Source organism: Pseudochaenichthys georgianus, chromosome 15, assembly GCF_902827115.2.
Source record: "Pseudochaenichthys georgianus chromosome 15, fPseGeo1.2, whole genome shotgun sequence".
NCBI lineage: Eukaryota > Metazoa > Chordata > Actinopteri > Perciformes > Channichthyidae > Pseudochaenichthys > Pseudochaenichthys georgianus.
The window spans coordinates 30,699,377-30,720,442 of record NC_047517.1 but is presented as its reverse complement, the minus strand read 5'-3'; the positions used below and the strand labels follow the sequence as shown (position 1 = coordinate 30,720,442).

The 21,066-nt window shown below is 42.1% G+C and overlaps 1 protein-coding gene across 4 annotated transcripts in view; it reads left to right on the top strand.

Moving 5' to 3' along the window:
• The window catches only part of grid1a (glutamate receptor, ionotropic, delta 1a), a 255,784-nt gene that overhangs the window by 150,399 nt on the left and 84,319 nt on the right, over positions 1-21,066 (top strand). For all 4 annotated transcript variants that reach the window (XM_034101483.1, XM_034101482.1, XM_034101485.1 and 1 more), the window contains 2 exons: positions 2,430-2,714; positions 19,186-19,391. In XM_034101483.1, the coding sequence (XP_033957374.1) occupies positions 2,430-2,714; positions 19,186-19,391 (491 nt within the window). The remainder of the gene's footprint in view (positions 1-2,429; positions 2,715-19,185; positions 19,392-21,066) is intronic.

The following is a 21,066-nucleotide window of genomic DNA, read 5'->3' as shown; positions in this document are numbered from 1 at the left end:
CACTTTCTCTTTTATGCTGATTGCCTGTTTCAGTGTTTTGCATATTTGTAACCTGTAAGAAGGGACACATATGATTTGCTTTATGACGTGAATACACACACAACACAAGAAGGGTTGGTCAAAGCTATAAAGGGTCAACAATATGAATGTGTACTGTTCCTTATACAATTATAAAAGTTGTGGTTTGAACTTAGAAAGTCATCTTTTGCTTTAGAATAGAGTGAGTGTCCTGGGATATTGCCTGATTTGATGCAGTTAGTTTAAGCCTGTGTGTTGAACCCACCATTGAGAAAGTAGGATGATCAGTATTCTGGCGAAAACGTTTTGAAAAGCATTGGAAACACCAGTGAAGTCAAATGTAAAAGACACTTTTAACTTCATATTACGTTTTCACCATACATTACAACAAATGTGGTTTGCTCCAAATTAATTGTATAGATTTATTTAAAGATCTCTCCTCTTCCTTTGGTATGAAATAAACATGTTTTTTTGGTAGATCTTATCTTTTAGGTCATTGATCAACCGCAAATAATGAGTACTTTATAGATCACATCACTGCAGCTTCAGTCTACCCACTCTCATTAAATATTTACCACCACTTAGAAAGAACAGCTTTTCTTGTCAATTGCAGACATATTAATAATGTCCAAGCTAGCATTTTCATCTTTATAAACTATTTGGCATTTTGCCCAGCAGACATGCTGACCTGCCCTAAGAGGATCTGAAACAGATTTAGCCCAAATGACATGATGGGGCTTTAAGACCCACCACATACTTTACAAGCTTGAGTCTGCAGTCTGAGTCTGTGCTGGTTTACAGATGTTCACCATGTTTATTGAGAGAGGTGGATGTGACAGAATTAAGTTTATAATAACATATTCCTGGTTTTAATTTGTGACTTCCGTTCTCTACTAAGTACCACACTGACTCCTGTACCACTCTGAGTCATCTGCTGATTTTCAAGCGACTGCTGACTTGAGCTAGCATGTTTGGCTTTAATCAGCTGTCTCATTTTTGTCTGTGGAAAAGGATTAGAGGATGCCCCCCTCTGAATCTCTCGTCTACACATTATAATACAATTTGAGAACCAATCTCCTCCTTTCTGTGATCTCTTCTCTACTGCAGAGGCTCAGATGTAATCCTAAGGAGGATACACAAAGACCAGGGGCGGCGGGTGCTGTAGGCTAGGGAAGGCTAAGCCTTCCCAAATAGTTGTGTCACTGCATCCTGGTAAAATACAAATATAATGTATAATGTCTGTGTCTTTGACATTAGCGCTGCTAGCCACATGTGCCCTGTACTACGAAGCCAGTTCAACAGACCCTGGATATGTTTGAGTAACAAACAAACTAACAAACGAGATCTCGCTAAGCGGTCCTACGACGCTGGTTATCAACTCGGTAAATCAAGCCAGGGTTTCTCTCACCAGCTGAGAGCGCATTCACGTGAAAGGGGCGGGGTTAGCTACATTTGACCAATCACAAACAGGGACAAGTGCAGCGTCATACTTCAGTAATGAAAAGTAAACTAATATTAGACAAATATGAACTTTAAACATCCATGACTTAAACATATAATCCAGGATACAAGCCACAGAGTTGCACCTGCAAGGTGAATACAGAACAACTGGTTAAAAAATAACTAGGCCTACCGAGTGTTTGAAAGCATATAGTTTTATGATATCACTGCCACATCTAAGACACGAGTGGATCTGACTTTAATTACATTTGACTCGAGTGTTTCGTCAACATAATGTGTTGCTTAAAATAATACTTCTGCATACAGTATGTGACACTGTAAGTGTTGCACGGCCAGATACGGCTGGAGAAGCTGGCTCAGATAAGGAAATATATGATATATTATGATATTATATGATCGATGATCTGATTGATGATGTAATTTGAATGATAAGTGCGACATGTCGGCGTCTTCTCTGCATACGGCAGTTTAAACTGTATTTCCTTTATCCTGTAATATGACTTGAGAGATTTAAACTCCGCACACTGAGTTTATCTATTTTCTATAGACACCGGAGGCGGGCAGCGTCAGGTAAAAGAAGTTATTTAGCCTTCCCAAACCTGAGCCTCACGCGCCGCCTATGACAAAGACCCATCTTGAATTCTTAAAACCAGTTGAGCACACTTTCTTGAATAATGTACAGTGCTCTAACAACCTGACATATTTGTTCAATGAACAACATGCTGTAATTGACTTTGAATTGCAAATCTAACCATGTTTTGCCTTATTTCTCCTCTTCTTCTTACCCGACTCCATCTTCCTCCATATATTTTGCTTTTCTCATTATTCTTTCCCTCCTATTACCTTATCCTATATTCTATTTCCTTTCTTTAAATCATTGTATGCACTATGCACCCCATTACTCCTTTTTCTTCACCCATCTTCCCTCTGTTATTCTTTCCTCTGTGCAGCATGTGAGCTGATGAACCAGGGGATCCTCGCTCTGGTCACATCCACTGGCTGCGCAGCTGCGAGTGCCCTGCAGTCTCTCACAGATGCAATGCACATTCCCCACCTCTTCATCCAGAGAAATGGGGATGGCGCGCCCCGCACCGCCTGCCAACTCAACCCCAGCCCAGAAGGAGAGAGCTACACGTTGGCTGCCCGTCCACCTGTTCGAATCAACGACGTGCTGCTCACCCTCGTCTCAGAACTACACTGGCAGAAGTTCATCATCTTTTATGAGAGCGACTATGGTGAGTTGGGACTAATGAGAGCAGCTGCTGTCCATAAAAAACATGACATTTGTATGTGAGATGATTTCAGCTCTTTAATTCAAATGTTAATGCTCTGAAAAAAAACCTCCGGTGTCAGCGGGAGATCAGGCTGACGTAAAGCCGTATATTAACACTAAGAATTCTTATGCTGAAGAACACACTCAGAGTAGGAGCTAAGATGAAAGAACATCACCACACACACACACACACACACACACACACACACACACACACACACACACACACACACACACACACACACACACACACACACACACACACACACACACACACACACACACACACACACACACACACACACACACACACACACACACACACACATTGTACATTCACTTTGCTCCAAAAATGCATCAAATTTCAGTGGAGATTGTCAGGGAAATCAAAATCTCATTGCTTCGTTCACCATTAGTAGCATCTTCATGAAGAGACAAGTCTGCGCCTAATTGGCTCATTTGTGGCACCAGAGGATGACGGTGTGTCCCAACAGTACTTAATATACTGTATTATTCTTCATTGTTCTCATCACAACGCCCACATGGACCACACCTTTCCTGACTCACATTTGGTAAAAGGAAAAGGAGCGTGGAGTGATTGACAAGATGGTACAAGGGCAGAATGATTAGGAGTATATATTGCTGCATTGGCATTACTCTGATGATACTTTGCCACTGCTGGCTATTCTTTTTACTGCTCGCAAAAGTGCAATCACGAGGAGAGCGTAAATCAGTTTGATTTTTCTGAGTACAGTAGAAGCTACGGTACAGCAACGCGAGCCCTCAGGGGAAAACAGCCTTCCACTTATCACACACAAGCTGCCCAGCACACACACATGTTGGACCCTACGGCTAGTCACGGAGCTCCCAGTTAATGTATGTGACATGCTGTTTCACATTTACACATCTGTCTTAAGACACTCTTTGTAGAAAGTGGATTCTCATCATTAATTTGGATCGATTAAAATCCCTCCGTGGAAGAGCATCTGTCAATCTTTCTTTCTATCCGTCTGTCTGACTGACCTGCTAGCTATCTCAATGTGTCTCTTAGTATCTGTCTTTTCTATCTAGATGTCTGTCTGACTTTATTGCCTGACTGTCCGACTTGCTGTTTTTTGTCTCTATCAGTCTTTCTCTGTCTCTGATTTGCTATAATAGCTAGTTGTCTGTCTATCTGTCTTGCTTTCCATCCATACATCTGCATTTTAAGGAAATGGTACAATACACTTTCATGTATTGAATAATATCCTATCAGAAAGTCTTTGTGTAGAACATACATAGCCTTAAATTGCAAACCCTTGAGAGGGAACCTGTATCTAATGCATGAAGGCTTGGTTTAACAAGGCACTGTTGGTGAGAAAAAATGGATAGTACTTCTAGCTGTAACAGAATAGCCTTTTTTTAAGCCAGCTAAATTAGATGCTACAAAGTCAGCACCGTTGACATTTGTGCTGGTGTTAACACTGTTTAACTCTGCACTCGTTAAATGAAGGAATGTAGCGGCTAATTAGGATCCTCATCACATAACAGTCAAAATACCCATGGTGCCTGCCTTGAAGCAGTACAGTGACGCAGAGTGCTGCTGATAGAGAAAAGTGCGGCCTGTAAATCTGTGTTTGCACTTTGAATATAGGGATACTAAGTATTGGATTTAAATATGAACTGCTCAGTTTTATTCAGATGATTTATCTGTGTGGTTTAACATGATGCATATGATACATTTTAGTTTTACTTCTTTGTCAAACTTAAGGTTGAGTTGTATGAGTTGTGTTTACCTTCCCTTACTGTTGTGTGTATTATATGACACATCTTAGATGGTTGCCAAACACAAGTAGTCATACATGAAGTTGTTTAAACACTTTGATTGAAATGAAGAACTCATCGAACAATAAGTAAACAAGATCAGAAATCTGACATTTAAATGCCTGCATTTGGTATTTAACAGCTTTCGAGCTAAATAACAGACACTGCACACCCACACTCGTGCTGTCAGTCGTTCTGGCTGATAAGACATCTTTACACTTTTAGTTATCGTGGCGAAAATCCTGCGGAAACGTTTTGGTAGCCAACGTTTCTACAGCTTAAATAAACAAACGATGGAGTTGTATTATGTTAATGACTCGATTATCAAGATGTTTTTCCTATTTTGTAAGTTTTCTTTATATCTTATCCATTGGTGAATTTAAAAATCAAATGTAACTGAATACTGCAATGCTTGAAAACACGACAATTATATTTGTCAAACAATCTGTAATCTAAACAGCGTTACTATGTGTTATTTAAACAAAGATATATCAGCAAAGAACTTTGAGATGGTTTGTCAAGTACTTTTATCATAAAAGTCTAGTTATATTACACGGAATAATGCAAACGACTTATCGGCTGAAGCACTCAGTAAGACATTATTTAACCATTAAATTGCAGTTACATTAATGTTTAGCAATTAAAAGATGTCTACACTGACAAGGCGTGTTCTTTCTCCCTCGTAGGTATAATTACATGTTTTAAAAGACTGTCACAATGACAAAACACTACTGTATGTCATCCATCATCACTGTGCTCCATCTTTGTATCGCTTTCTTTGTTTTACATTACTTCCTATAGAAAGTCTTTCATTTATTTTTTCAGAGATCGAAAAGATCATCATTCCATTATTTCTTTATCTGATTCAAAACTAATAATATGAATAAATGACGGTCAGATGGAATATGTTGAAAAAGGACATTTAATTTACAGATTCATCACAAGCATGATTGCTATACCAAGGCCATCTTTATCGAACATGTGAGGTAGCAGTGAGCCGATGGATTTGCGATGTCGTTTAATAATGCTTTGTTTTTACTGGGCTGCCGATTCATCAATTTGCTGGTGGTGCGTTAGTCTGTAAAGGCAGATGCTATAAAAGATAGCGCACCGTTTAACTTAGAGCCACCGGCATAACAGTGTAGCACTACATTCAACAATGATCTGAAAACTCATTATCTAAAAAACACTAATCTTGAAAATGATTAATAGTCATATTCCTTTGTTTTTGGGTGGTGCTCTTCAGTCGGAGAGCAGGGTGCGTTATTATAGCTTAAACGGTTGAATTCCTTGACCTCAGAGGCGAAGTAGCTTGTGGTTTCACTGGAAGCACAATATGACCATGATTCAGATTGTTCCATGTTAAGCCTTCTAATTAAAGAGCCTGTGACACCATCCCAACAACTGTTGTGCAATGAAATATTGGGCTACTAGTAATCTCGAACCGTCAGTTTAAAAAAGAAAAAGCGATACCGTTTCGTTAAATATCAATAATTTCGAACATCGCGGGGAAATTCCTTCACTCATTTTGAAGTTTTGGGGGAAGCCGGAAGTGACGTCAATGCGGGAACGCTTCGAGAGCCAAACACGGACAAAGTGTGTTGTGTCATGCGTAGAAATGGTGAATTACTGAGTTTAGGCACGTTAATAACGTTTTAATGAAGTTGACTACAGTATATTCATATTTGTCAGTGCTTTCATGTCAATTCGGCGACATAAACATAAATTATCGTGGTGAAGATGATGATTACATTAGGATTACAAATCGGGAGTGAGAGCTGCTGAATTTCCTCCCATCGGATGTGATATAAAAACAAATCGATTATTTTTGTGGTTATAAACTCAAGTGGATGAAACTACATTTATTAGTGCTTTCATGTCAATTCGGCGAACATATGATACATTAAATGATGAGTGAGGATGATGATTAAAAATCGTTTGTTTGAGCCGGTCTGCATTTACTGATGAGAAAACAAACCGATGCTTTTTGTAGTTGTAGTACACCAACAACGTGGATTAAACGTGTGGTTTTTTACCACAATGTTGGGGAAATTAATGGATAAAATGCACGGATTATTATTATTATTCCCACTCCGATCGGGACACTAGGTCCACCGTTTCCCCGCAGCGAGGCTCCCCCCGTTGACAGTTTACGTGGGCTGGGTGCAGTGGCGGACTGGCCATCGGGACGAATCCCGATGGGCCGGTACCGAAGTGGGCCGGTCGGATAAGTAACTAGCACATCCCCCATAGGCGGCGCGTGAGGCTCAGGTTTGAGAAGGCTAAATAACTTATTTTACCTGACGCTGCCCGCCTCCGGCGTCTATAGAAAAGAGATCCACTCAGTGTGCGGAGTTTAAATCTCTCAAGTCATATTACAGGATAAAGGAAATACAGTTTAAACTGCCGTATGCAGAGAAGACGCCGACGTGTCGCACTTATCATTCATATTACATCAGATCATCGATCAGATAATATCATAATATATCATATATTTCCTTATCTGAGTCAGCTTCTCCAGCCTCATCTGGCCGTGCAACACTCACAGTGTCACAGACTGGATGCAGAAGTATTATTTAACACATTATGTTGACGAAACACTCGAGACAAATGTAATTAAAGTCAGATCCACTCGTGTCTTAGACGTGAACGCGCTCTCAGCTGGAGAGAGAAACACTGGCTTGATTTACCGAGTTGATAACCAGCGTCGTAGGACCGCTTAGCGAGATCTCGTTTGTTAGTTTGTTGTTGTTAGTTTGTTTGTTACTCAAACATATCCAGGGTCTGTTGAACTGGCTTCGTAGTACAGGGCACAGGTGGCTAGCAGCGCTAATGTCAAAGACACAGACATTATACATTATATTTGTATTTTACATCCCCCGCTCCCCCCGTTGACAGCTCGGTACCGAAGTGGGCCGGTCGAGAGTCCCGGGATGATTTTTAGTCCCAGTCCACCACTGGCTACATGACCATATGATCGCCCATATTGACGCACCTCATTCTTAAACTTAGACGATACAACATAAACCGATCCTTCAGCCTCATATGAGCTCTCAGACACGTTCAACATTAACCTGTCATCGCTGTCTGAGCTTGCTGCTGTGTGCGCCGTCGTGCGTTTACATCTGACTGTATATATATATAAAGGTTTACATGCAGATGCTGGGATCCTGGACGGTGCAGCTGGAGCGCTGTGCCCGCAATGACGTCACCCATCATTTGGCGGGACTTGAAGAATCCGCGAGAAGATCCAGAAAATTGTCAACATTGAAGGCAGATTAATGGTTATCAAAGTACAAATATCCAAAATCAGTTCAGTAACGGTTTTCAAGGGGACAGTATGTACTCAAATTGATGGGTTTGGATGATGGGGGAAAACCGTGTCACAGGCTCTTTAAGGCTTCACCTCTTCTGGCTCCATTCGCTATCGTACATTTTCAACACATAATTTGATTCCCTGTTGTGAGAGCGCATTTCCCTTAATGGCTTTCAAAAGCAGCAGTAATAACCTTAATCTTTAGTTCAAGGAAGCTGATTTCATAATACGAATCCTTTTGTTGGTTTTGTGCCCAAAACAAATATGAAATGATTGAATAATATTATAATCCCATAGAGCCCATTGCAAACCAAAAGCCCTTTCACGCCTTTTATGATTCAGCTTTTTCCTTTTTGTTAAGGTCTTTCTTTTTTTTATGCCAATTTATTTTTCCTCCTTCAAACAGTTATACAGTGCAGATTTCAGCCCTGCTCTCTGACAGCGCTGAAGGGTAGTTTAATGTCTCGTATTTTTATTTGAAAAGGACAAAATAGACCTGGTGCACGTCAAGGCAACAAAAGTTCACCCGAACAACAGAAAGACTGACAAACAAACTGCAGGCAAGGCAAACTCTCCCTCTGCAGTCAAGGATCATGCACTGCAAGGATTCTTCTGAAAGTGCACCGATATCAAAAGAAACTTGTATACCCAAAAAAGGAATGTCTTATTTAAAATACAGCGACTGAATCCAAAGATGTGGTTTTATTACATTTAATTTTACATTTTACCATGACCTGACACAACTCGTGTTCATTCTCTCCTCTTCTCTTGTTTATCAAACCATCCATGTCTTTAAATTCCTACAGTTCAGAAGAATGGTTGCAGATTGAATAAGTCAGTCGTGCCATGCTGTTAAATCAGACACAATATGCCTTTCTATCTGGCCCACGCCCTCCCAAACAGTAAGATCCTGAAAAGACCTTGACAGTTAGCCGAGTCACCTTCGCTGTTCGAGCAGGGAAGGAAATTAGGAAAGGAAATGGAGGATTATTAAACCTCTTTTTAATCGTGCGGCACATACACACAATGACACGCTGAAATAGACTCTGCATTTAACGTGTTCTAGTAATAGGAACAGAGATGTATAAGAAATATGTTAAAATAGTAATATGAAAATGTATTTTCATTAACCCCTAAACAAATCCAACTAAATGATAGCATGGCAATGTCAGCCTGTAGGTCAGCAGGCCGATCTACCACTTTGGTCTAGACCGAAATATCTTGGCTATTGGATGGATTTCCATGAAATTCGTTAATGCCCCCCCTGGGTCATTAATGTTTCCCATGAGGCTGACGCCTAACGACTTTAGCTCAAAGCATTGCTGGGCCTAAATACAGCCTCACAGAGTTGTTTGCTAGGCTGTACACTCTCAGTCTAAGGGTTTGATATATGTTATCTGTGTGCCTTCGTAAAGGCCATTTAACGTGTGCTTACGCTGTACTCACAGTTGTGTTTGTGTAAAAGGAAGCTATTGATTCTGTGTGGGAGGAGGCACAGTGGAGCCTATCTGCAGACAAAAACGTCTGTACAATTGCCCTGTCATTTTATCATAACAAGGAGAGCACAAGAGGCACGATTATCGGAAATCTTAAGAGAAAGGTCGATTTCTTGAACATCAGCAGGCTCCTTGGCAGGTCTGACTGAGTTAACCTGCGCTTAGTAATGACTTTGGAGCAGCTACTGTATATCTGTCTCTGCCCACCCTTTGGTGACTGGCTCTCTGTTAGAGGAGGAGAGAATTAGGCTGGGTTTAGTTGTGAGATTGATTAAAATGCTCGGACCCATGTAGGGGGTGGTTCCTAATGTGGAACGTGCATTTATAACTGAGGCAGGACAAACACAAAGGATCCCTCCTGCAGAGACTGTGGTCTTTGTGTAATGTGTTATGGTAGGGTTGGCGACAGATCTGAGAATATAAACCAAGCATTTTGGTGAAGACATGCATCGAAAATGTTTTATATTTTTTTATATTAACTTATTTCACAGAAAATGACAATGTAATGCTACATTTAGGCCATAAGGTCTGTGACACTGCCAACTAACTTGTCATGTAATTTCACAGGAAGTGAACGCACAGGTGACCTTGAATTAATGTTGCTTTTTATAAAAGCAGAACGAAAGGAAAGGATAACAAATGTTTAATATAGAAGATAGAGTGTTTGGGGAGAGAATATTGGTAGCTTTGTTATGCAGTTTAGGTACATACAGTTCACAGACAACGTTTTACCTGACAGCTCTCTGTATTAAATCTTATTCTGAAAGGTTGTCCAGGAACAATTTAGAAAAGGTTAATCATTCATAGGAGATTGTAAGAAATAGGAAATGTACGGATATTTTTAAGATACTACTCCATTATTCTCCTCACTACAATGTTGATTACCCGCTGTTAATGAATAAATCAATCCTGCATGACCAGAGAGCAAGACACTTAAGCTTTTTGTGAAAGGGTAAAATAACTGGCAAGACCTTATTTGCATACTTCTGTGTTGATGACAGAAAACGTAGAAAAATGTCAAGGCAATTTTCCTCATCTCAGCAAACTATTTGAAACCTTTAACCTGACCTATTTTTAAATAACGAAGGAAAACACGCTTTCCATTATTATACTCAGTTTTAATGTATTCCTGCATTATTTGTCATATTTATAATTTAAATGGTTGCATTCTGGTCCTATTGTCTCCCTTCAAAGCACACGGCTTCTCAAAGGCATGCCAGACAAACTTAGTAACAAAGTAAGTCAGTTAAATGTATTTTTTGCTGAAGCCTTCACTATGGACTGGGCCTGGACTGAAATATATATTAGGTCTGCACGTTGGGACTTGACTACTAATATTGGAACCTTTTGGTTGATGCTGCTTCCCTTCAGTTTGTATTGTCTTTGAATGACAATGGCATATGTTCATGCCGACCAAAAGTATAATAGAAAACAGCTGTTTATTCAAACTACCCAGAAGAATGGATCACAGTTAAAAGACTTTAGTAGATGTGGACCTCCTGTGTCAAAACAATGCATTACATTCAAGTCTGAGGCTCAGTTGTGATCGTTTTTTATTTTAGCCTGCTCAAAATAAACAACAGCAAATGGTTAGAATACCAATATCTATTTTCACTGAAGCATAACAACACAAATCAGTGTTTAAACAGGGAAGAGATTATACTTATTTTCACAGATTCACCTAAAAGAGACAAAAAACTGATGAATCAACATCATAACTTCACCAAAAAACATATTTATCCAACACATCTAATCCAAATCCTGTGTTATGGTCATGTACATTACATTACATTACATTGCATTTAGCTGACGCTTTTATCCAAAGCGACTTACACTAAGTACATTCGACCAGGAAGACACAACCTTGAGGAAAACAGAATCATATAAGTACATCAGGTTTCATAGAGCCAATCATTCAAGTGCTACTCAACTGGCTTTAGATAAGCCAGTCCTTTATTAGTATATAAGTGCTCTGTTAGCAGTTCTTTGTTAGTCATTCTATCGCTCGAAGTGGAGTCGAAAGAGATGAGTTTTCAGTCTGCGCCGGAAGGTGTGTAAGCTTTCTGCCATCCTGATGTCAATGGGGAGCTCATTCCACCATTTAGGAGCCAGGATAGCAAATCCACGTGTTTTTGCTGATGGGAACTTGGGTCCCCCTCGCAGCGAGGGTGCAGCGAGTCGTTTGGCTGATGCAGAGCGAAGGGCACGCGCTGGGGTGTACGGTTTAACCATGTCCTGGATGTAGGAAGGGCCAGATCCATTCGCAGCATGGTACGCAAGTACCAGTGTCTTGAAGTGAATTCTAGCAGTTACCGGAAGCCAGTGGAGGGAGCGGAGGAGCGGAGTGGTGTGGGAAGATTTAGGAAGGTTGAAGACCAGACGAGCCGCTGCATTCTGGATGAGCTGCAGAGGTCGGATGGCACGCAGGTAGACCAGCCAGGAGGGAGTTGCAGTAGTCTAGGCGTGAGATGACGAGAGCCTGGACCAGAACCTGCGTCGCTTTCTGGGTCAGCTGGGGACGTATCTTCCTGATGTTGTAAAGTGTGTATCTGCAGCAGCGGGTAGTAGCAGCGATATTTGCAGTGAAGGACAGGTTGTTATCCAGGATCACACCCAGATTCCTTGCAGTCAGGGTCGGGGAGACAACAGAGGTGCCGATGTTGATGGTTAGGTCAAGAGTGGGACAATCTTTTCCCGGAAGGAAAAGCACTTCAGTTTTGTCAAGGTTGAGCTTGAGATGATGAGCGGACATCCACTGAGAGATATCAGCTAAACAAGCAGAGATGCGAGCGACCACCTGGGTCTCTGAGCGGGGAAAGGACAGAATTAGTTGGGTGTCGTCAGCGTAGCAGTGGTATGAAAAACCATGCGGGCTAATGACAGATCCGAGCGAGTTTGTGTACAGGGAGAAGAGGAGGGGACCAAGAACAGAGCCCTGAGGGACCCCTGTAGTTAATTGACAAGGGTCGGACTCGGACCCTCTCCAAGTTACCCTGTAGGTGCGGTCTTTGAGGTATGAGGTGAGGAGGGAAAGTGCAGAGCCTGACACTCCAAGTTCTTGGAGAGTGCGAAGGAGGATCTGATGGTTCACCGTGTCGAATGCAGCAGACAGGTCCAACAGGATGATGACAGAGGAGAGGGAGGCTGCTTTAGCAGTGTGCAGTTCCTCAGTGACAGCAAGGAGGGCAGTTTCTGTGGAGTGACCTGCCTTGAAACCAGACTGGTGCGGATCCAGAAGGTTGTTCTGATGGAGATAACAGGAGAGTTGTTTAAAGACAGCGCGTTCAAGTGTTTTAGACAGGAACGGGAGGAGAGAGACAGGCCTGTAGTTTATAACATCAGACGGGTTGAGAGTGGGTTTCTTTAGGAGAGGGTTTACTCTTGCCTCCTTGAGACTGTTTGGAAAGTGACCAGAAGTTAGAGAAGTGTTGATGAAATGGGTGAGAAACGGTAGAATATCAGGATCGATAGTCTGAAGGAGGTTTGAGGGGATAGGGTCCAGAGGACAGGTGGTAGGGCGGGCAGAGGTAACGAGGGTAAGAACCTCACTTGGCGAGAGAGGGGAAAAAGTAGTTAGTGTGCCGGTTGACCGTCTGTCAGGTGATCCAGCAGTGAGTAAAGGTGAGTCAGAAAAAGACGAGCGAATATCGTCAACCTTTTTTTCAAAGTAGTTAACAAAGTCGCTTGACAGAAGGGAGGAGGGGGAAGGGGATTTGGGGGGGTCCAAGAGGGTGGAGAAGATGGAAAATAGTTTTTTAGGATTGGAATAGGAAGATTGGATCTTGTCTTGAAAGAAAGAGCTTTTTGCCTGAGAGATCGAAGAAGAGAAAGAGGAGAGGAGAGCCTGATAGGTTAGGAGGTCGTCGCGGTGTTTGGATTTCCACCATTTCCGCTCTGCTGCCCGAAGGACGGTTCTATTAGCACGCAGTGCGTCATTTAGCCAGGGAGCAGGAGGAGACTGACGAGCCTGCCGAGATGTGAGAGGACAGAGAGAGTCCAGAGAGGAAGAGAGAGTAGAGAGGAGAGTTTCTGCAGCAGAGTTTGGAGGCAGGAGTTGGAACGAGTCAGAGGAAGGGAGGGCTGAGAGCACCGAGGAGGCAAAAGTAGAGGGGGAGAGGGAACGAAGGTTACGGCGGACAAGTGCAGGATGCGAAGAGATTAGTTTGTTATGTTTGGAAAGGGGTAGAGAGAATGAAATGAAGAAGTGATCGGAGATGTGGAGCGGGTTTACATAGAGGTTAGAAGTAGAGCAGTTCCTTGAGAATATGAGATCAAGGACATTGTCAGCTTTATGAGTTGGTGGGGATGGAGACAGTGAGAAAGCAAAGGTGGTTAGCAGAGATGTTAGTTTGTCTATTTTCCCCATCTGGAGGTTGAAGTCTCCGAGAAGTACAGCGGGAGGGCCGATTTCAGGGATGTGTGAGAGGAGATGATCTAAGTCCTCCAAGAAGTCCCCCAAGGCGCCTGGTGGACGGTAGAGAACAACAATGGTTAGTTGTATAGGATGGGTCACTGTGACGGCATGGAATTCAAAGGTGGAAGGAGTGAAGTTAGGTAGCTTGAAGAGGGAAAAGCTCCATTTGGGAGAGAGCAGGAGACCAGTGCCACCTCCTCTGCCAGTGGGTCTGGGTGTATGGGAGAAGGAATATGCTGTGGAGAGAGCTGCTGGGGTGGATGTGTTGGATGGAGTAATCCAGGTCTCAGTGAGAGCAAGGAAATCCAGGGACTGCAGGGAGGCGTAGCCAGAGATGAAGTCAGCCTTAGGAACAGCTGACTGGCAGTTCCACAGGCCGCCTGAAACTAGATGCTGGATCTCAGAGGAGCACGTGGGATAGACGAGAGCAGGCCGGTTATAGCGATTAGGAGATACAGTGGTGGTTTTGTCTCCGTTATATTAAAGAAGCCCCAATATGCTAATGGTGGTTTGTGGTTTGTCATGTGTGATATAGGTTTTTGTGCATGTATGGTCTGCAGAGGCTAAAATAAAATACAAAAGGAACCTGAAAATGAGCTTAATATGTCCTCTTTAGAAGATCTTGCCAATGATTGGACCACAACCATTAACAGAATGAAAAAGAAAAGTAATGTACAGCACCCTATATGACACACATTTGATTGTTCATTTATTTTGTATAATTTCCTATGGTATGACATTTTCCTCTAATTCTCTGCCTTTACATATAGAAAAATCACTAGCAAGGCTTTATTGATCTGCTCCATCTGAGCCTTTCATGTATCTCTTTAACCTGAACCTTATCTGTGGCTAAGCTAGGCTGCGCACTGGAGTCCCACACCACTAAGGACCATCCCATCAATGGTGTTTGCCATTGTGTGAGAAGATAATTCGAATTTCTTCACCATTTCTCTTCTTCTGCAAGGTGTCAGATTGTTAGTCCACAACCAGTTCATAACTCATAATGTACATTATAAAGACGACAGACATAGAGACAAAGCCTCTCTGTATTTGCCCTCTTCTCTATTATCTTCACCAAAAAATGATAGATAAATTGTGATTATTGCATTTACATGCACTCTGATTATTGGTTTAAATGGATAATTTGCACTCTCCACATTAGCTTACAAACATGTATCCAGTCCAAAATGCTGCTGCATTGCTTCCCGATTATGTTTTGTGACTGTCGGGCTAATCATTTGATTTTTAATCAAACATTGGTGTTTTATTTTGGCTACAAAATATTGGTAGTGCAACTAATCAATCATGCATGAACTAGAAATGACATTTTGTGATCACAGCATTTAATTTGCGTTCCTGTGGTGTATATAATCAGCAGCTAATATCTGTGTTTACCCCATTTGCCTTGTCAGTTTTCTTTTGGTAAAATATGTTCTAAGTGCTGCATGATGCAATAAGGTTCTCATTTAGTGTTGATGCATTCATTACTGTCACACACACACTGGTCAAACATTTGGATGCAAGTGTCTGCAAAATATGTTTTACTGTTGTTTGGATATGATGTGCATATGTATGTCATAAGATACCATTTGTTGTACTTATATTCACATACAGTAGTTAATAAAAGCAAGTAAAATGAGGGTGAATTTAATCCGAAGCAGTTTCTCTCTTACAGTCTTTTTCTGTGTTTCATTGCACTTGTGGCAATGCACAACACACTCTATTTCAGATTTCCAAAATAAATCTTCATCGCATCGGATTAACAGATGTTATTGTTGCAACAAAACTCTGATTGCTTAAACAAACTCATCACAATCTTGAGTACACACAGGCTGGTAGCATAGCCATAGCTCAGGCTTTACTGCTTGGATTGCTACTCAGCTCGACAGCTCTGTAAGAACCTCTGAGGCCTTCGATCATGGGATGTTCATTTCAGCATCGCTCCAATACAAGAGGGAGTCCCGCTTTTGTTACAACCTCGAGGAACATTAAGCTGAAAAGGATGTAAGAGAAACCTCATTGGTTATATCTCAGTCTCCCTAGATGTATCTAGCCTGTCCTTCCAAAACTGATACTGTTAGAGTGAAAGATAGGTACGGGATGGAGAGATATCAACAGTACTGAGTGAGTTCCCATATTTTATGACAAAGCCGGATGCAGATATATATGGGGCAGAGAAAGGTTGAGTTTTGATATCTAAAAGTTTCAGAAGCAGATTTGTGTTCAGAAATGACACTCGGGTAAACATTTCCAAAAATCAGACCTTTAATTCCACGTTAATCCTCTTTCCTGCAGCCCTGAGCGTGGCTGACAGGGACACCCGGTGGAAAAGCCTGCTTTGGGTTCGGAACGCTGGCTTTGAAGTCCGATGTTTCTATCGAAGTCCTAGAGGCGTTATCGCATGGCAGCTTTCCCTCGACCCTTCATGGGATTAAAAACTCTGTTTGTTTGCGACAGTTTGTTCCTTCTATTTCCCAGTTGGGAAATATACAAAATGTTCAGCCAACATGGCATTCGTTATGTCACTGCAGAGGATAGTTTCGTCTTTTGATCTAGATCTCTTCTCATGTTGATCCAATCTGAACCGCATTGTCCTTTTTAGGAACTAAAAAGCCTGATGATTTCTGTTGTGTTGAAAGTCTTTATAACGTTTTCTAAGCTCAAACTAATTAAGCAGGTTTGACAACATTCATTCATGTTAAGACTCTTGTAGAATCATGCTGTGAACAAGGATTTTGACGAAGCCTCTTATCACATTTCTAAACTCCACAACAACTATGTGTTTATGAGTTAGATACTTGTTTGTTTGATTCATCACTAATGTTCAAGGGGGAACAACAAGCCCTCCGGGGTCGGTACAACGAGTACACATGAAATCAGATATATGTATGTTCGGTCTACAGTCAATACGTAACCATATGCTACTAAATCTAAAAACTGTGTATATAAAATATTGTTGTTGAAATTAATTGCAACGGTTCAGTTGTGGAACACAAGGGGAAGGAGCTATGATTAACTTACAAATTGTGTTTGTGCACTTACAACTAGAGGACTTACTCAGAGAGGACTTTCTGCCCATTGTACTCAAAGCCAACAAGGGTAATTTCAATTCAATTTAGAAACAAGGGTTGTGTGTGTGTGTGTGTGTGTGTGTGTGTGTGTGTGTGTGTGTGTGTGTGTGTGTGTGTGTGTGTGTGTGTGTGTGTGTGTGTGTGTGTGTGTGTGTGTGTGTGTGTGTGTGTGTGTGTGTGTGTGTGTGTGTGTGTGTGTGCGTGCGTGCGTGCGTGCGTGCGTGCGTGCGTGCGTGCGTGCGTGCGTGCGTGCGTGCGTGCGTGCGTGCGTGCGTGCGTGCGTGCGTGCGTGCGTGCGTGCGTGCGTGTGTGTGCGGGGAAAGAGTGTTCAAAGAGTGCCGCAGTATGAGTTTGGCCATGCTTCAAAAATGATGAATGACTTAATTTCTTGTTCTGTTCTGCCCTTTGAACATTTTTATTCTGTGAGTATTTTTGTTATCCCAAAAATAAATTGCAAGGCAACAGTGGCCGGGAAAATCGAACATTGTGTCTAATTCTTATGATTTGCTTCATATGGTAAGTCATATCGCTGTCTCAACGAGCCTCAAGTTATATAGGCAGAGAAACGGGGGCGATGTACCAATATGTTGCTTCACTGCTCAGATTAGGCCAAGAGCTTTCTTATTAGCCTAATTCCCAGTTTTTGCTTCAAGCATCTTGAAACGATATAGCCATATCATCTCAAATAACGACTACTATCCCTACAGTATAACATTCTGAGTCTGCGTCTGTATGTTGTGCATCAATGCTGCTATATCTGTGTTTGCGCTAGTTTGACTTTCTATCCCTCTGTACTATACACAATCTGCTCTGAGCCGTAAGGCACTAAAGCGCTTGATGACTCATCAAACCTCCAGAGATGCAACAAAACCCATGCATCCATCCGTACACAGAGAAAAACAAACACACAGGGATGCTTAAAGGACTCTGACCCTAACCCCTCTCTTTAAACAGGCATGACTTGGCACATGCTAAGCTGCTGCTCCCCCTTTGCCTGCTGGGAATGGTGTGCTTATTGTGAGCTCTCTGCATCACATCACTTTTGATTTGTCTGTGCAGCACAGGCTTCTTTCAAGTGGTTTCCTCTATTGTGAGCACACACACACACACACACACACACACACACACACACCACACACACACACACACACACACACACACACACACACACACACACACACACACACACACACACACACACACACACAAACTTAGTTCCATGGGGACAGCAACACCTGCCTGCAGTTTCATATCCTGTAAACCCCAGGAATCAGACAGACAGTAGTGCTTGTTGTGATTCAACCCAGTCTCATGGCATTTCGTGTTCACCAACACGATTTTCCCCTTTTTTTCGTGTTGCACAGCACGATTTTAAAAGCAATGTATTTCTACTGGTAACGTGTTTCGTGCCTGCAGGCTGCAGCACGTCTTTTTCTCCGGCCGGGTCGTGGAAGACAGGAAGCTGTGTGGTTCATAAAAACATGTTCTTACTCAATATCAAGCCACAATTATTGCTTTTATTTTAAATTGTATAATTTCGGACTTTTGTTGCCGTCTGTGAGGAAAATAAATGGGGCTCAGAATCTCAGAATACTGAAATCTGTATTTTTTAAATATTTTTTTCCTTCTAATTTGTTATTCTTTTCTAAATAACACACTGTTATTCACTCACCAATAACACACAATTATCCTTGCTTTTATTTATTGGTTTAATTCCATAATCTCAGGCTTTTTTGGCGTCCATCAGGAACTGAATTTCAAAATAAAAATAACCGGAAACAGACGTAGGCCTCTAGGAGTTTAGGATGGCCGAAGACACTACACTACCCATAATCCCCAGCTATCATTTAGGACTACAGTCCCCATGATTAATCTTCAAGCTCTGGGATTGGATGTTGGAGTGGCAGTGCGCCAAGGTTACGCCGAGCGTCAAACAGCTGTTTGAAATGGAACGAAACCACGCCAGACTATCCAAAACTGGAATACATTGCTTTTAAAATCGTGCTGTGCAACACGAAAAAAAGGGGGAAATCGTGTTGGTGAACACGAATCAATAGATTACAAATCGTGTTGGTGAACACGAAATGCCATGAGACTGGGTTGTGTGATTTGTAACACTTTAGATCAGGAGTACGAAACCTGCCTTGAAGCCCTTGGAATGAAGCATGAAAGAATATCAATGCATGTGCAGCTGTTGAAAGCACAATGCTCCCAGAATAAAGCATTGTAGAACATAGCACCTGCCTTAAAAGTCATTATTTCTCCGTCTCTGCCTGTTCTTGTTTGTGTGTCCGCCAATCTCTCACTCTGTGTCTTTCTTTCTCTTCTTTCAGACATCCGTGGACTGCAAACTTTTATGGACCAGTCGTCTCGGATGGGTCTGGATGTTTCTCTGCAGAGGGTGGACCGCAACGTCAGCCGAGTCTTCACTGACCTCTTCAACACGATGCGCACTGAGGAGCTCAACCGGTACCGGGACACTCTTCGGCGAGCCGTGTTGCTCATGAGCCCTCGAGGTGCACAGGTGTTCATCCACCAGGTAGGCTCCGTTGTTTTTAGATTGTTTATTATCAAGGGATTAGCAACGGGGGCAGAGAAATAGTAAGAGCTGCTGTAGACTTTAAAGATGATGACCAATAAAGGTAAACACATTTGTCTTTAACCCCAAATTGACAACTGATAAAACATTGAATTGCTTCAACTGTTTTGAATGGACAAACATGACAAGGCAATTGATTTATAGAAGAAATAAATGGTCACTAACACCACAATGGTGAACCCTGTTAAATCTGATCAAACAAGATGCAACTGCCTTTCCTAACCATGTAGAGTTCTGACTGAAAGCAGATGGCATGAGTTTGGAGATCAGTGTACTTGACTTCAGTATCGAGTTGGCTAGAAAAACATTTTAGGTGCTAATATTCTTCAACAACTGGTACAAATATATATCTGGACAGCAGAAGCAGTTTTTCTACTGAAAATGTGGCCTTCACTGCACTGCCAATGAAGAGAGTTTTGTTTACTGTGCAGATCAGCAGCACTGCATATAACCCCCGGTCATATGCAGTCAAACAAAGTCAAAGTCATAGCCTCGGTAATTTGCATCGTTCTTAGCTCTTACCATTCTAACATGGAAGCTAACCTCTTCTCTCTGTGCTGCCGCCACATCGTGTGTCTTAATAATAGCAGTTGGAATCAGAGGAACGTGCACAAGTTCATTGCCCTTTTTTCTGTCCACATTGTTTGTGTCTTACCTTGCTTAGTTCAAAGCTCATGTGTTAATCAGCTGCCCTTTCCTCAGTATGTTTCATTAGAGATGATGTGTGTGTCCATGCCTGACCTAAAGTCCATTCAACCAAAAGTAATTAGGTTAGATCTTATGATAACAAAGAACACATTTATCTATCTCCTTGCTCAGGGGACAGACATAAGTGGACGATTTTTCTTTTAATTAATCCATGCTCTTTATTGCTTTGGCATGACTGAAGAAAACACTTGCGTGGCATTGGCAGAGTGTTCAGTGAAAAACATGGCCACATTAGAGCGACCTGTGTGACTTGTTTTGCACAGTAAACACGTCACTGTTTGACACCTAATCTTCTGGCCATCTGGCAAGGAAAGTAAAACACTGATAAACCATTGAAGATTTCCAATCAAATGAAAGATTGAACCTCGAATACAGGGCAACAGATACATGGAGGTTGGGATAAAGTTGTAGATAGAAGTTAACTCTGAATTTTTGTAAAGGAGAAGGTGAACTCATAGTACATAACAAATCCATTTATGATTGTTGGTTGGTTATCAGCCGGAGCTTGTGCGGGAGGTGGAGCGGTACCAGTTGGATCTGGTTGGGCTCACCTCTACGCACAGCGTCGGCTCTGGAACCTTACTTCTGGATAGGGGTTGGACTCTATTCTTCTCCGGAGTTGCTCAAGGTGTGAGGCGCCGGGCGGGTGTGGGGATACTCACAAGTCCCCGGTTAGGTGCTTCGTTGTTGGAGTTTACCCCAGTGGACGAGAGGGTCTCCCCCCGGGAGATTGGTGTTGATCCCCCGTCATACTCCAGCTCTGCCTCTAACATAGAGGGCGGAGTTGTCGGGTTCAGGAGTTCCTCAAAGTGTTCCTTCCAATGCCCTAACACTCCATCAGTTGAGGTCAACAACGTCCCATCCTTACTGTACACAGCTTGGATGGTTCCCTGCTTCCCCCTCCTGA